This window comes from Papilio machaon, chromosome 9, assembly GCF_912999745.1.
Source record: "Papilio machaon chromosome 9, ilPapMach1.1, whole genome shotgun sequence".
NCBI classification, from domain to species: domain Eukaryota; kingdom Metazoa; phylum Arthropoda; class Insecta; order Lepidoptera; family Papilionidae; genus Papilio; species Papilio machaon.
The window spans coordinates 8,249,626-8,266,670 of NC_059994.1; the positions used below are offsets into that span (position 1 = coordinate 8,249,626).

The following is a 17,045-nucleotide window of genomic DNA, read 5'->3' on the forward strand; positions in this document are numbered from 1 at the left end:
TTTTAATCGAAAGGAAGTGCTTGCAGGTGGGTCCCATTTTTTTGTTTTTTTTTTTAAATAACTAGAAGACTAGTAGATTTTGAATATAGCTTCAAAATTTGTTGCGAAAATTATGGACATTTTTGCTTTCAGCGCTTACGTAGGCTAAACTATAAGACCTACATAAAAATGATGTATGGCGAATTGTAGCTGTTTAAATGTGCTAAATAAAAGTCAGCGATAGCATATATCTATCTTTTATAGTTTTCTCACAATAACCATTTTTTTCTTCAGAAATATCAATTAAATTCATGCCCTATTTCCGACGCTATTATTCGAGGTCAGTATTAATCCTTATGTAAATAAACATGTTCATTATCAAGAGAATTTAATGTAGATTATAATTGCAATTGAAACTATATCATTCTGTCTAATAGTTTAGGAGATATCGTAAGAATAAAATTACGCGGAAACGAAAAATGCTACACGAAAAGCACAATTTTGCTTTCTGGGCTTACGTAGGTCAAACTATATGAGTATGACTTATATAAAAATAAGTATGGAGTAATTATAGATCCTTAAATTTGCTAAATAAAAGTCTTCGGTGGCATATATCTATCATCTATGGATGTCTCACAAAAACCATGTTATTGTGAACAAACTTCGATTAAAATGCACACGAAAAACAGCGTCGTAAGCTTACGGCGCTATTATATTACATTCGATATGAATCCTTATCCAAATAAATATGTTTGATGGCTAGAGTATTAAATGCAGATTACATTAGCCTTTAAACTATGTAATTCTGATCAATAGTTTGGGAGATACTAAATAATTAAAACTACGCGCATTCGAAAAATGCTAGTGCGGCGCGCGGCTGGACAAAATTAAAGGCACGCTACGATGTATTAGTTCGGTAATTTTCAATTTGTATACCGATTTTGATAATTATTTCATTGTTTAAAGGATAAGTGGTTATCTGCTGCATTCTAAATTAGTTTTTGAATTGAAGTACACACATATCAAATAGAAAAGTCCTTTTCTTTATTTGTCTTATTTATGTCTTTATATGTATTAAGGAAATTTGTAATTGAACTTCAAATTCACTAAAAATTGTAAAATAAAACAAAAATTTTAAGAAAAAAAAATAGCCGACTTCAAAAAAAAACAATCTCAAACAAAATGCACTCAAAAGTAACCTAAAAAACCAATTTCAAACAAAATGCACTCAAAAGTAACCTAAAAAAACAATTTAAAACAAAATGCACTCAAAAGTAACATAAAAAAACAATTTTAAACAAAATGCATTCAAAAGTACCATAAAAAACAATCTCAAACAAAATGCACTAAAAAGAAACAAAATAATGACATGAAAACTTCTTTCTTTCTTTCTTCTCTCTTTCAAAAACCCTCTAAACTCTAAAGAAAGTTCTCTTCTTTCTTGTAACATGTCTATATTGTATAATTATTGTTATTTTGGAGTCGGTTTCGGCCTAAGTAGGGACATAAACGTAAGTATGTCTCATACATCTCAAATATAAAATGTATAATATTATATTTACTTCGGCCGACACCGACTGCGAAATAACAATAATTATACAATATAGACATGTTACAAGAAAGAAGAGAACTTTCTTTAGAGTTTAGAGGGTTTTTGAAAGAGAGAAGAAAGAAAGAAAGAAGTTTTCATGTCATTATTTTGTTTCTTTTTAGTGCATTTTGTTTGAGATTGTTTTTTATGGTACTTTTGAATGCATTTTGTTTAAAATTGTTTTTTTATGTTACTTTTGAGTGCATTTTGTTTTAAATTGTTTTTTTTAGGTTACTTTTGAGTGCATTTTGTTTGAAATTGGTTTTTTAGGTTACTTTTGAGTGCATTTTGTTTGAGATTGTTTTTTTTTGAAGTCGGCTATTTTTTTTTTTTATATTTGGATCTGTCTAATATCGATTTGTGGCGCGGATTCCTGAACCTATTTTTTACAACACAAACTTCTATATAAAAGAAAGTCGTGTTAGTTACACTATTTATAAGTCAAGATTGGTCGAACTGATTTAGCTGAAAATTGATGGGCAGGTAGCTTAGAACTAAGAGACGGACATAGAAACTTTTTTATCTTGTGTGCATTTTTTTATTCCGCGCTGACGAAGTCGCGGGTAAAAGCTAGTATGGAAAGTAACTAAAACAAGGGTAAAACATATCGGAATAAATTTTATTCCTGACATTACTATGTTATAGACACATGTACTACAGTGAATTCCTGTATACATATGACATTATTACCGTATTGATGAGACAGTAATTTAACTCAATCAAATGTTATGACTTCGACGTCGAAATCAAAGCAAAACATTTGAGCAAACGATCGTGTACGTGTGACGATATTTATGTGTTTTGAATGATTCGTGCTTCCAATAACGTATATAGAGTTAAATACATAAAACAAAAGAAACGAAATTGATACATAACTATGTGAAAAGGTATATAATGAATACATAATATATTATTACCTGTCCATATGCATAACGTCGCAAACAGAACGACGCAATGCCACCGGGCCATACTCGTCGATCTGAAAATAGAAAAAAAAAATGTTTTTTTCATACTTAAAATTTTTTACATAAATTACAGATTTACATCTATATCTCGTCATTTCACTGTCTTCTTAAACATGACACCTTTGAGGGAATCCATCTATTTTTTCTTAAGTTTACCTTTAACGATGTAACATATCAACCTAACCTTCTAAATTAGTCATCTATATATATAAAAGAAAGTCGTGTTAGTTACACCATTTATAACTCAAGAATGGCTGAATCGATTTGACTGAAAATTGGTGGGCAGGTAGCTTAGAACCAGGACGAAGTCGCGGGTAAAAGCTAGTATGTAATAAATAGAAACAACAAGAATAATGAATGGTTCTCTACAATACAGCAGATACTATATTGTGTGTAATTGCTACAGTAATTGATTTAACTTATTCGACCCGACCTTGTACCTTAAGATCTTTCAGGAAACCGTTAATTGAATGATTGCTTGTGTTCGTAATTTGCAAACAGGGTAACAATCGGAAAGATAAGATAGTCGTTTTAGAAACCAAAAGGTATCCTATAATTAACCTTAGTTTATCCAATGTAACAATGGAACATAACTGTGAATGCGTGAACATTTGGAATCTTACTTTAAATATATACCTCATACTAATTATACACTAAGTGCTTACCTTAGGAGCCATTTAACAACCCTTGAGTGTAGTTTAGAGATTTAAATTTTGTTACAATTTGGTACTAATTTGTAGTTATCCATTGTACTCCGATGTTTAACTTCATAAGATCTAGATAGCGTATAGCTTGGGAAGTACCTTGGACACCTTGCTGTCAAAGCATTGTGTCGGGACGTGAGACAATGGATATGTTGCAATAAACTCTGACAATTATTTTGCTGTTAAACTTTGATTCCTATCGTAAAATATTGAACAATACTGACCAAGTTTGATGTTAAGGTAACCATGTTCTATTTTTAAAGACTTTAATTTAACGATTAATCTGTCAAAAAAGGTATTAATTTTTGGCAATCGTTTGGTAATAGATGACGTTGTACGTACTATTTTTTAAGTTAGTCGGTATTAAATATAGAAAAGTCGCTATCGCCATACATTATTATTGGGTCATCTGAGGCAAGCAGGAATTACGAAAAAGTTTTTTGGACCAAAAGTAATGACAAAGCATATCAATGATGTATTCAAATAATCCTACGGATCTTTTCCTTTTCTTTAATTACTAGAAGTATGGTATTATTTAGTGGAATTTAAAGGATATTACCTTACTAGCTCTCGCTCGCGACTCCGTCCGTGCAGAATTAAAAAAATTAATAAGTAGCCTATGTGCTCATCATGAGTATGTTCTACATCTGGGCCAAATTCCATCAAGACCCGTTAAGCCTTTTCGGAGATACCTTCAAACAAACATCCATCCATCCATCTAAACATTCGCATTTATAATATTAGTATGATTTATCTGTTACAACACTATTTATATCTTCAAAATCATTTAATACTGAAAAATCAAAATCAAAAAACTAAATCAAGTACAAAACGTGTACACGGTTGATAGTAAATGGGGTTATGCTTAGATCATGCAAATATAAAGTTAAAAATGCTGAGGTAGTGGACACTCGGTCAAGGTGACGGCTCAAACTAGTCGTACATTCTCTCTTTAACACGTTTCGCACGACTGTACAATGGCGGAAATTCCCGGTGTTCCACTTAACGAAAATATGCCTTGCACCGTGCAACGAAACAAACTCCGCCCCCTTTTTACGGATAGCCAATGAGTTAGCAATGAGTTGCGCAAGCGACTGGATAATAGTAAAAACAATCAGTTGCGTACTGCTCTGCATCCCTGCGTGTTGTTACTGCCGCTGTCTTTGTTATGCGTTTTAAGTTTTACGACCTCTGCTTGTTTTTTGGACTTTTGTGATTTGTGCCTATTAGTGACCTCTGCTTGTTTTCCGGACTGATAGATCGCCTTACGTTTACCTGTGCTAGAACCCTGGACTTAATCTGTAATCATTTAACATAATGCCGCGTAATCTTCTTGCTGAAGAAAGCGAACAAATCATCGTTTTGCATCGGGAAGGTTTCAACATCTCTCAAATAGCGGATGAACTTAATGTTGCAGTAAGTAATATGTTTTTATAGACAATGAAACGTACTTGATTAGTTATAAATATGTAACTCAAAACTTTTGAATAAATAAGAACTGTATTTATTACTTTGATTCATTGTAGGTTTTTTTTTTTTGATTAGCGTTATTACTTTGAACACGTTTATATCTGCTTGCCACTTAGTGTTCTCTGATTGTTACAAGTTATCGTTCAAAAACTAAAAACTACATGTTTTTGAATATGCCATATTAGACTATATACTATATGTTTTTGGAAATAATGTAATAATAGATTGATAATATCGATTTTTAATTAAAAGCCATAATATCAGCAATTCCGTAAGTTCGTAATGTAAAGATTACACAGCGTAAATATTTCAAATTTATATGTGTATACAAATATATTTATAACCTTAGGTTTAGCTTAACCCAATGTAAATTATAACCGGCAACGCAAGGTAAATTAAAAAATCTTAAAAGAAAAAAATATCACAAACCACATTGACTTTTTTATATACTTAAACACTTCTTATCTAAAACTATTTTTTAGCCTAGACTTAATAACAAGACCTTTCTCTATTGTCTTATAATGGTTAAATATACAAATATCTGTTTATTTAGTTAACTTATTAAATCAATTTATAAACATATTATCTAAAATAAAAATCAGATGCAACAGTTGGAATTACAGATATATTACGTTACATATGTTTTAATTTTAATTTTTCTGTCTTTCGTTTAATATAAAAGTTATTTTACAGAGAGCTACAGTACGCCGGTGGGTGGAGCGCTACGGGAACGAAGGCTCGCTGTTAGATCGAGTACGAATCATGCCGTTGCGTGTTGCGCAGCAGCCCCAAATAAATCAGATGTTGCAACACTACTCCGAGCAGCCCTTCACTGCTACAAAAGTTTTTGCTCAAAAATTTGAGTGCTCGGTAAAAACCATTCGCAATTATCTACACAGAAACGGTGTCCATAATAGGACACCAGCTAAAAAAATTGGATTAACAGAAGAGCATCGCACCGCAAGACTACGTTTCGCTAGAGAGTTTAGAGATTTCGATTTTTCAAACGCCATATTTTCTGACGAAAAATGTTTTAAGTCCAATCAATGTGGACGTCAGAATTTATGGCGAGCAAATAATACAAGGTATGCTCCTCAAAATGTAATTTCAAATACCCAGTCGGGCAGAATAACAGTAAATATGTGGGGTTGGATGAGTTCCGCGGGACCCGGGGAGCTAGTTTTTATACCCGGGCGATCAAATGGCCACGTATACCGAGAGATTTTACAGGACGTAATGTTACCAACAGTGCGCACGGTGTATCCCGTCGAAGATTTTCCTGGAATTAACTTCATACAAGATAATTGTCCGATACACCGTGCGCGCGTGGTCAGGACTGGTTTGAGTCTCATAGCGAAGTTCAAACGATTTCGTGGCCATCAAAGTCGCCGGATCTCAACCCGATTGAAAATTTGTGGGCGGTCATGGTCCAAAAGTGGGACAGTAGAAATGAGCGCTGCAAAGAAGAGCTAGTAGCCCACTGTGAAAAAATTTGGGAATCATTTAGAGGATCAGACTTATGTCAAAACATAGTCCTCTCTATGCGAGATAGGTGCGATGCCGTCATAGCTGCGAATGGTGGACCGACAAAATACTAGAAACATACGTATAACATAGGAATCGTATGTTTCTAATATTTATATAAAAAGTACTCGTATATTAGTATAAAATATATTTATTTCAATTTTATTTATATAGATTCATGTTATAATTTATTTAAATGTTAATGTTAAGAACCTAAACATTTTGTAAAAACGATGTCAACCCAATAATACACTTTATAATTATTAACCATATTTATTATGTAATAAAATGAATGAAATACGAATAAGCTTTTTATTTAAATCTAAATAAAGAAAACCTTAAAGGCCTTACCATTACCATTACTAACAAACTTAGTATGTAGTAACAGTTAAGCTTAATCATATGTCAACCTTTTATACTTTGACTCTTTGCTCGATCTTTAGCTTAAGTTCATCTTTAACTTTGGTCCGAAATTTTGTCCGCAGGGAATTGAGAAAAAAAGGTTGTTATTAAATTCTACATCTAGGCGGAATTTAATCGAGTTTCTTTAAGATATCTTTTGTAAATATCCATCCATCCATCCCAAAACTTTTTTAATTGAATGAATGAATTAGTGAGATTAAAGAATTAATTATTTTTGTTTTATTTTTATACTTAAAAATATGTATTTAATAAATTAAAGTATAAACGCGATGATGCGAATCACAGGATATCAATATTAATATTGTAATTTGCGCGCACATCTCTTAGCGTAAGTGTTCATTTTTTTACAACTAAACTAGTTGGAACATTTTTTGTGAATTCTAAAATCCCCCGGACAGATGGTAATTACAATTATTATTCTAATTGTTTAGGCTTAGCGCACCTGAGCGGCATTACGGGTGCTTCATTTTAAAATTGTTTATTGTTTTACGATAGCAGTTAGGACAAAACAACCGCACAAAAAATAAAAATCTCTTACAACTTCTTGTATACTTTTAATTTTATTCAGAATCATAACAAGTTGACAAACAACTACAGTTTATACTTTTTACAGATATTGACATGTTCTTAAATATTGTTTATCTTTTTTATATTTCCAGTTTTCGCAGCACATGTATGAAACACCTATTATGGCTATAGTTTGCACATTATCAAAGATTTTGATAATGTGCTGAAGACGCTGAATCTATGTTACTCACATTTTATGTATCATTCTTCAAAAACAACCTTTCTTTCCTCTTTAAAATGTTAATATTAAAGTAGAAATAAATGATTTGAAAAATAATTATATTTTTTACTTAACCAGGAGTCAATACCATAGTTTACTCACTGAAAATTTATAAACGCTTGCATTTATAGTTACAGTAAAATCTCACTATAATGATTTTTTTAATACTGAAATATATTTATATTAACTATTCAATGTTTACTTGGCATGCAATATTCATACATTGGCAACCCGGCACGTCTATTTTATTTTATTCCTTGAATCGGTTGCACTTGGTAAAATGCCGCCTCAACAGGTGCAAGTAGTAAATGCTTCTACAGTAAACAATGATACAAGCATGCCGCAGCAATAACAAGATAGTAATCTTTTGTTATTGCTGCGGCATTCTTCGAAAATTTTGCAAATATTTTTCTAAATAGTAATTTAGACTGTCATAAACTGCAAATAGCAAAATATTTTTCTTCGAACACCTATAATATTTTTTGTAGTCTATCCCGTAACAAAAACATCATAATCCGATCCGTATTCTAATGATCACACAGCCGTATAAAACATAATTTGTTGCATCTGATACCAAGGAGAAATGTTTCTTTGTAAAAGATTTTATTATCATTCAGCGGATTCGGCTGATCAGACACGATAGGCGGGTTTTAAGATAAAGGGTAACTGTCGTGATATCTAAATTGCAACATAAGTGCAATGTTAGAACAAAGTAAATGGGACTTTCTACGCGGAACGGAGAATCAAAAAAGATTCTCTTATATCATATCATATATTTTTCAATGTTATAGTATGGTATACATATCTTGGTTAAAGTAATCATTAAACATATTTTATTAATGACTTAAGACATTTTGAAAATATGTATCAACTTTTGATAGGCATGCGCTAATCATGGGCGATTATCAAGTCGTGAAATTATAAATTTAAATTATAAAGCTGCTGCGAGAGCGCTTATTATGATTTTGGTATTAATTGTTAGCGTGACAACATCAACAAGTGAAACGGCTCGATCAGTGAAATACCACAACCACACAGAAAAGAGTCTCTAAGTATGATTTTTTATTATATACTCGAATACTATCATTCCTTAACAAAATCAAACATATTCAAGTTTATTTTATAGCGTCTATTTAATGTTTTAAGCTCGTCGTTTCATTCGACATGACACATGTTATGTCACTAAAAATAATATAATTTAATTGAACTCAAATAAATTTATTAAATCAGGTTAAATTTTAAATCATAATTATGTTTCCAAGAAAGATAACACAAGGTAAATTATATAATATTATGTTGCTAAAATTATAAATATTTATTGTTATTTACAATTCTAAAACATACTTTAATTTTTTTAATTTATAATTATCATATGACTAAGTAAATATTGGTAGAAAAAAAATTAAAACTTCCGATGATTTACGTTGTTTATTTTAAAACAGAATAATTTTAAAATGAATTAATGGAGTCCGAAGTAACGCTGCTTTCGTTTCGAACGACAACAAAGAAAATAATATTTTTATTGAGTCTATTGTTACAACGCTGACCATTCACAGACCGGTTTCGAACATTAGAGTTAAAGGCTGCACCCTATTGGTTATTGTTTCCGCGTCGTAGTCTCAATGCGTACGAAACGTTTAAACGACTATAGCCCTAGAGGTGGAACACCGGGAAGGTTCGCGATTGTACCTTAGGGTGGGTCAAAAAAATCAACTATTTTTTTTTTTACAATTAATACGGAAAAATGGGTTACTAGGCACCTTAAAAAAATTCTCACCAAATATGAACTCTTAATTTTAATAGGAAGATCCTCCGCGTCGCAGTTTTTCATTTTTTTCTCAGTCCAATAGAAAAAAATTCATTCCTCATCATTAATTGGTCGTAGAGAAAAATTTTTTTTAAGAATTTTGTAGGAAATTTAATGCTCTACAAAAAAGGTATCTTATGTTTTTTCCGTAAACCTCACCATTTCACTAATATTGAAGATTTAAGATTGATTATTTTAAGTCAAATGTCACTTTTGTTTATGAATTTTATAACTCGACAAGAAATAGCTATTATTGAATGGGCAATAGAAATTTTTGTAGCAAATTAACTGCTCTATAAAAATGGTATCATATGTTTTGGCGATTAAATTAAGCGTTCAAAAGATATTCATCATCAAACTTTCATGTATACCGATTTTAAGAGTTTAAGAGATCATAACTTGTGGAAACACTAGAAATGCTGTAGAAAATGTAAACAAATAAAAACAATATAACTATAAAGAAAAATGTAGGTGGCGCTAGTTCATAAGGGAAACAGAGTAAATAGAATACAAAACAAAAATTCTCTACAGAAGAAATTTTCCCAAGGACAATATACAGCTGTAGTGGAAAATTTTTTTAAGACGTTTTGAAGACGTTATAAAAAAACAACATGATCGTGATTTCTAATGATGAAAAATAAAAAGTTTGGAATTATTGAATAAAAATTTTGAAAACAAAATTCAAATAATACTTACATTAAAGACAAAAAATGAAATTTTCTCAAAACTGATAGATTAAATTGAAATTTTTCGATTATTTGATCAAAAACTCTTAAAATCGGTATACATGAAAGTTTGATGATGAATATCTTTTGAACGCTTAATTTAATCGCCAAAACATAAGATACCATTTTTATAGAGCAGTTAATTTGCTACAAAAATTTCTATTGCCCATTCAATAATAGCCATTTCTTGTCGAGTTATAAAATTCATAAACAAAAGTGACATTTGACTTAAAATAATCAATCTTAAATCTTCAATATTAGTGAAATGGTGAGGTTTACGGAAAAAACATAAGATACCTTTTTTGTAGAGCATTAAATTTCCTACAAAATTCTTAAATTTTTTTTTCTGTACGACCAATTAATGATGAGGAATGAATTTTTTTCTATTGGACTGAGAAAAAAATGAAAAACTGCGACGCGGAGGATCTTCCTATTAAAATTAAGAGTTCATATTTGGTGAGAATTTTTTTAAGGTGCCTAGTAACCCATTTTTCCGTATTAATTGTAAAAAAAAAAAAATAGTTGATTTTTTTGACCCACCCTACTGTACCTACAGTTGTTTGAAGTTGACTCTTTTGTAATAAAGAAATTAAAGTGAATAAGAAGAGATCACCAAGTAACAGCAAGCACAAAAGTATTAGATAATTAAAAAAAAATCACATCCCCAGACACCTTCGTCACGGAAGCTAATTTCACAGCAGTAGTTTGAAATAGGGTTTCAATGTCGATTGACAATTCTTTTTTGAGAGCATGTTTTCTTACGACTATTTTATGGACACTACACAAGACAATTGTCATTTAAATAGACATCCTAGATGAAAATTTAAATAAAAAAATCACAAAAATAAAACTTACATTCTGTACTTTAGTATTCCTGCTACCAACACCGTTTAACGTTTACTAATCAAGCGAAGCACTAACGCCGTTCCAATTACATATTGTTTGTAGGGCCAGGTGTGCGGAACATTGGGGTACGTAATAATTTGCGGTTCATTACACAATAAAACAATGGTGTTTATACTTGATTGGTCCACAATACTCAGTTTATGTATTTAAATTATGTAAGAATGAATAAGGGTAACGTTTTGACACCTGAATAGGTAATATTTGTATAGCCTATACGCGCAAGTAACTAACCGTTGTTTAAAATATGTTTTTTTATAATATTACTAGCTGTCGCCCGCGACTCCGTCCGCGCGCAGTTAAAAAAAAATCTAAATTTGAAATTTAAACTATCCTATCTCTCAAGTTGGATCGAACTGCACATGGTGTGCGAATTTTATTATAATCGGTTAAGTGGTTTAGGAGTCCATTGAGGACAAACATTGTGACACGAGATTTATATATATTAAGACTATTATTGTTATTTACATTTTATACTCAATAGATGGCGTTGTTCCTGTTTAATTTAAATAACCTATTCGACATATTCCATTCAAGGTTGCTTTTACTACTACAAACTGTTGCACAAGGGAAAAGACGCTTCCGTGCTTAACCACAAAGTGTACGAAAGCGAATATCTTAATTTTTGCAATAAGAAATATGAATATATATCCTACTAACTTTATATATCCTGGTAACAAAAATTTGTAGAAAACTCTAATTTTTTATAGTAAACAAACTGCTGTTAATTTAAATTTTGTCGATTTAACGAAACTTAAATGACTATTAACAATATGTTAGTGTAGTATGTTTAGTGTGTAGACAGTGTTTACGTACCGTAAGATTATAAACTGACGTTGTTCATAACTGAGACAGATCTGTTATGACAGATCATTTAAGTCTTTTGTAAGCGGGTTAGTGGCATACCAGGCGGTAAAGAATTCAGAGTGATTTGTAACAATGGTGTCATTACGCAAGATTTCGTAGTTGGGTAAGCAGACGTGATGTCGTGAGAACTCTTACATATGTACCTATGAGAAATTACTGAATTTGTTGTTCGCTTTATCTATACATATCATTAAAACTAGCTGTCGATTACGTCTGCGCGGATAAAAAAAAACTTAATGAGTAGCCTATGTGATCTTTCAGACTATGTTCTACATCTTTGCCAAATTTCCTCAAGATCCGTTAAGCCGTTCCATCCATCTATTCATTTTTGGAACGAAGTTCCTTATCGCGCGTTGTGAAAGGGGGCTAGACGGAAAAAATTCTTACGAAAAGTTGTCACGACACTTTTTGCTATAGTAACCATGGCAACGACGTGACAATATATAACGAAAATTCATAGAAATAAAATGTACTTCTTGTGAAGACTTAAGTTTTTTATTCATAGAATAAACATCGGTTCCTTCACTAATTAATCGAAAGGAACTTCGTTCCATCCGGGTGTCCCTTGACACCTCTCAAGTTTTTTTTTATAAGAGAAGGGGGCAAACTAGCAGCGTGAACACCAAGGTGTTCATCGACGCCCATGGACATCTGCAATACCAGAGGAATTGCAAATGCGTTGCCGGCCTCATCCATGTAAATTTCACATTTATAATATTGTATAGTAAGATTGGATTGTCTGTATGTAATGTCGAAAAAGAAATGCCTGTTAGTCTGTATTTTCATAAGGTCGCGTTTGTTTCGGGTAATCTGCGCAACGGATGAATCGTTTTTGATAGTAAGGTTACTTTTTTTAAAGAATTTAAGTGCTGACGAAATCGGAGCAACTACGGTTTGATCTTAATTTTACTGTAAATTTTGTTAGTAAGTTATTTAGTCATCTATATAATATTCATACAATATTTAGTTGATGTTTTACGAGTCTCTTTGAGTCTCAAGTTTCTCAAGGTAAATCCACAAACAGGAATGTTGTAATTGGTAATTGATATGCATTAAAAAAAAAACTTTTTAAGTAATTTGAAACTGATCTTTAGATTACTGAAGTAATGGGTAGGTATTGTATCTATAAAGCGTCAATACTAGATAGCAGTAATCTTACTAATATTATAAATGCGAATGTTCGGATATATGTTTGAAGGTATCTCAAGAACGGCTCAACGGATCTCGATGAAATTTGTCATAGATCATAGTCTGGAAAACACATAGGCTACTCATTATGTTTTTTTTATTGCGCGCTGACGGAATACGTCTGCAGAATACTACGCAATAAGTTGACTTATTCCGTTTGGTATTTATGTGTGGTTTAGTGTTGGAATATAAAAACAGTTCGATCTACGATTGCATGGTAATGGAGATTTGCATTATTCATCTCGAAGCAGTTCTGTCATTACATGTCCAACATTCCACAAAGTCAATGATTTCCTGTATTCACTTTTTTTTTACTACGATTATGGTTACTTAGTTTTTTAAACTTCTATTGAGGATAGCTTATTTCAAATTTCATGCATTTTTATTTATTAGCATTTGAATCTTTAGTTACAAAAAGTAATTTTAATTGTATTTGTAAATTAATATTAATCTATATTTGAATAAATTAAAATGAAAGCAGAAAAAATTTTTGCTTTTAATTTTAATAATTTAGTAAAAAGACAAAAATAAAACGGAATTGTGTACACATAAGAATCTGGCAGAATCTGGATTCTGCCAGATAAAAGGTACTCTCTGGAGAGTACCTTTTACACCAGCATGAAGTCTAAAAAAACACAAGTAATGGCGGCTTACAGCCGTGTACTGCAATTGACCTCAGCAATTTGCCTCCGTTACTCACAGACTAGGGTTGTCACCAGTATTTTGAGAAACTATTGAATTCATTTTTATGCTTATTGCAAATTCTGTGTTTGGTTATAAATTGCGGCTATCCAGTCGTAACTATAGTAAACTAGACAGAATAAGAAGAGGACATGATTCAAGAATAGTAATTTAATCCTATTTCTATCTGTTCGCGCCAAAATTACATTAATCTTGGTTTATAACCATTACAACAATAAACCGTAAACAGTAATCTGACAACCCTAACAGTCGTAGCTCAGTCGACAGTTACGCATAATGTGATCTTGGAACCGCAGTCCGCGTAACTAACCGAAATAATGATAAATTTACCTATAATGGCGCAACCAATGCAATGACACCAGCGGGTCTAATATGAACAGCATTATTAAGTAGGCATTAACAAAGGTCATCAAAGACTGTGATGGCAATTGCTTGCCTTAATGAGGCATTTCAAATTACATCGTGTTTTATTTCATTGTTAACAAATTAGGAGGAGGTACTAATTCAGTAAAATTAAATATTTTAACCTCCTTTTTAGTTCTAGTCTCGTAGACTTGTAGGTTTTTGTTTGATATGGGACTAAATAAATATTTTTTTGGAATAAGACGGACTTATCAATACATAACTCACGACTGTAACCTTGAGTGGTAGGCAGAGAGCACGGACCTCCATTCAGCGAAATCCTGACACACCTCTCTCGCTTCTTCTATTAATAGGTCCCAATTCTATAAACATTGTATATTTTATAGAACTTGTGTTTCAAAAGTCGATCAAATGTAATAAAAAATTATCTTAACCTCGTCAATGTTATTTTGTGCAATTTAAAGTCAATTTCTAATAAAAAATCATTCTAATATATTCGTATCACGTAATCAAAATTGCGAAACTAAGACGCTTTTCGCATTGAAATAAGGTTCAATATCCACTATACGTGTTCTATACAACCGTGTAAGGTAATTTGGGTTGTAAGAACGACCCACATTGTACCGTTATTCTGTAAGATACAATGTTTTGTTGAATTTCTTTGTATTTCACTCTATCAGCCTCAATACGTACTAGTAGAAGTTTCAACCACTAAATCAAGGTCAATTTCTAGTATTCATCCCACCCTTTTAAACCCGAAAGAGTAAAACTTTTCTGTACGTCGTACATCGCCTTTTGTGACTGAACTGAACCCTATTAACTTCGCTATTTAAAACTCAACCTTAACTTCGCTATTTAAAACTCAACCTTAACTTCGCTATTTAAAACTCAACCTTAACTTCGCTATTTAAAATGCTACATCCGTCGCCACAGGGTGTAATAAAAAAAAAGTTATAGTATAAGTTATGAATAGTTAATAATAAAGGGGTATAAAAAAGAAAAAAAAACTTCGCTATTTAAACCAAATCACATAGTCGCTGGAAGGCTCTCACCTCAACTGTAAAATCTCTACGGTTTTTCTCTTCTCCTTCGTTTTTTTTCAATTAATAATCATTAATAACCTTCTATGTTAATTTAATCTGGAATCAATTTAGTAATAACAGAGAATAATCAATTACTCTTTCCGTTGCACTTCACGGTGTGAATACTCCGTTCTATTTGTTCGCTTTGATGTAAGACAGGTCAAGTTATAATGGATGACATCATGATCTCCATCGCCCTTGAACCATAACATATAATTGAATATTAGTATCCAGGTAATAAGGGTTTCTTATGAACTTTAATATATGTCGTTCATTTAATAACGGTAGTGATCTGGTCAATATAAGAGTCCTACGAATAAGGTCGTAAGTCGTTTTTTAAGTAAAAGGACTTACTGTTTTTCGAACTATCCTAAACAAGAGTAAACTTTATGTTAGTATCAAAATTAATTGTGTTATCTTTAAATCATGATCTATCTATATATATAAAAGAAAGTCGTGTTAGTTACACTATTTATAACTCAAGAACGGCTGAATCGATTTGACTGAAAATTGGTGGGCAGGTAGCTTAGAACCAGGAAACGGACATAGGATAATTTTTACCCCGTTTTCTATTTTCTATTCCGCGCGGACGGAGTCGCGGATAAAAGCTAGTTTTATATAAAATATTGTAAAGTATTATAAAATGCCTCTACTGAACAATTGCATTTCTCGTCTCAATATGTGCTTAGCAGAAGTTGACAGAGTAGAGAAACACCCTACGAGAGATCAAAAAGGGAGGCAGCGACCCTCAAGAATGAGGTACACAGAGACAGGAACAATATTACGTAATGTTGCTTTGTTTGCGTCATGTACATTTTTGTACTTTAATGCCCACCTATCAATACATTAACATGTGCTCGCAGCTAACTACGAGCGGTTATAAAGTTTGAATCTTGTAATACTAGACTTAGCTAGGTGTAGTCGCACATTGCATAAGTACTGGAGTTAAGAACTGCTTCCGTATAGGGCGCAACCTGCGCGCGCGCTCTACACCGTTATAAGTAAATGAAACAACTCCATTAAAACTTTTTTTTTCTTATTGGTGATTGTTTTCATGTTACTTGTTTATACAAATACTAGCTTTTACCCGCAACTCCGTCCGCGCGGAAAAAAAAAATGCACACAAGATAAAAAAAAAGTTCCTATGTCCGTCTCCTAGTTCTAAGCTACCTCCCCACCAATTTTCAGTCAAATCGATTCAGCCGTTCTTGAGTTATAAATAGTGTAACTAACACCACTTTCTTTTATATATATAGATAGATAGATATAAGATTAGAGTTAGATTAGCAAAATATGACATGAAAGTAACAAATTAATCTTACTAATATTAAAAATGCGAATGTTTGGATGTATGGATCTTTATTAGAATGTATCTGCAGAACATCTCAACTAATCTCGATGATATTTGGCATGTATGTACTAATATTTTTTTCAATTCCGCGTGGACCAAATCGCGGCTAAATCTTTATAATTTTATTCCTGTGTGCGTAATATGTTTAATTTTGAATTAATTATTCCATCAGACACTCAAGGCATCTATTGCATATGTAATTCGGCATACAAACATAGAGTTGTGTAGAGCAACTGCATTGCTCACATAATACCAGCTTTCTAAAACACAGTTCCATGAATCTGTCAACGTAATACTATATCTTGCAATTTAAATATTTAAAATTTAGTTAACAGTTATTTAAATGTTTAAAATTAATTTATCATACAACTTAAAATAACATTTTAAATTTCTTTACATCACTTCTATCGGTATCTCTAGTCTCGATTGAAAACAGACGAATGTCAAATTTGATACATGGCGCAATGGCGGCCATATTGTCATTTAATTTTTTAAAGTTATTTTGTGGAAATTGTGAGATATATTAAAGTTATATTATTAAATAAAGATAGCTAATGTTCTATAGCTATATTAGAAAAAATGTTTTGCCAGAAATATATTGGAATTTTAAAGTT

The 17,045-nt window shown here is 31.8% G+C and overlaps 1 protein-coding gene across 1 annotated transcript in view; it reads right to left on the reverse strand.

Moving 5' to 3' along the window:
* Window positions 1-17,045, reverse strand: part of LOC106713475 (cadherin-87A) — a 44,684-nt gene that overhangs the window by 21,389 nt on the left and 6,250 nt on the right. Inside the window, exon 2 of the mRNA XM_045679526.1 lies at window positions 2,488-2,549. Coding sequence (XP_045535482.1) covers window positions 2,488-2,539 — 52 coding nt within the window. The 5' untranslated portion in view covers window positions 2,540-2,549. The remainder of the gene's footprint in view (window positions 1-2,487; window positions 2,550-17,045) is intronic.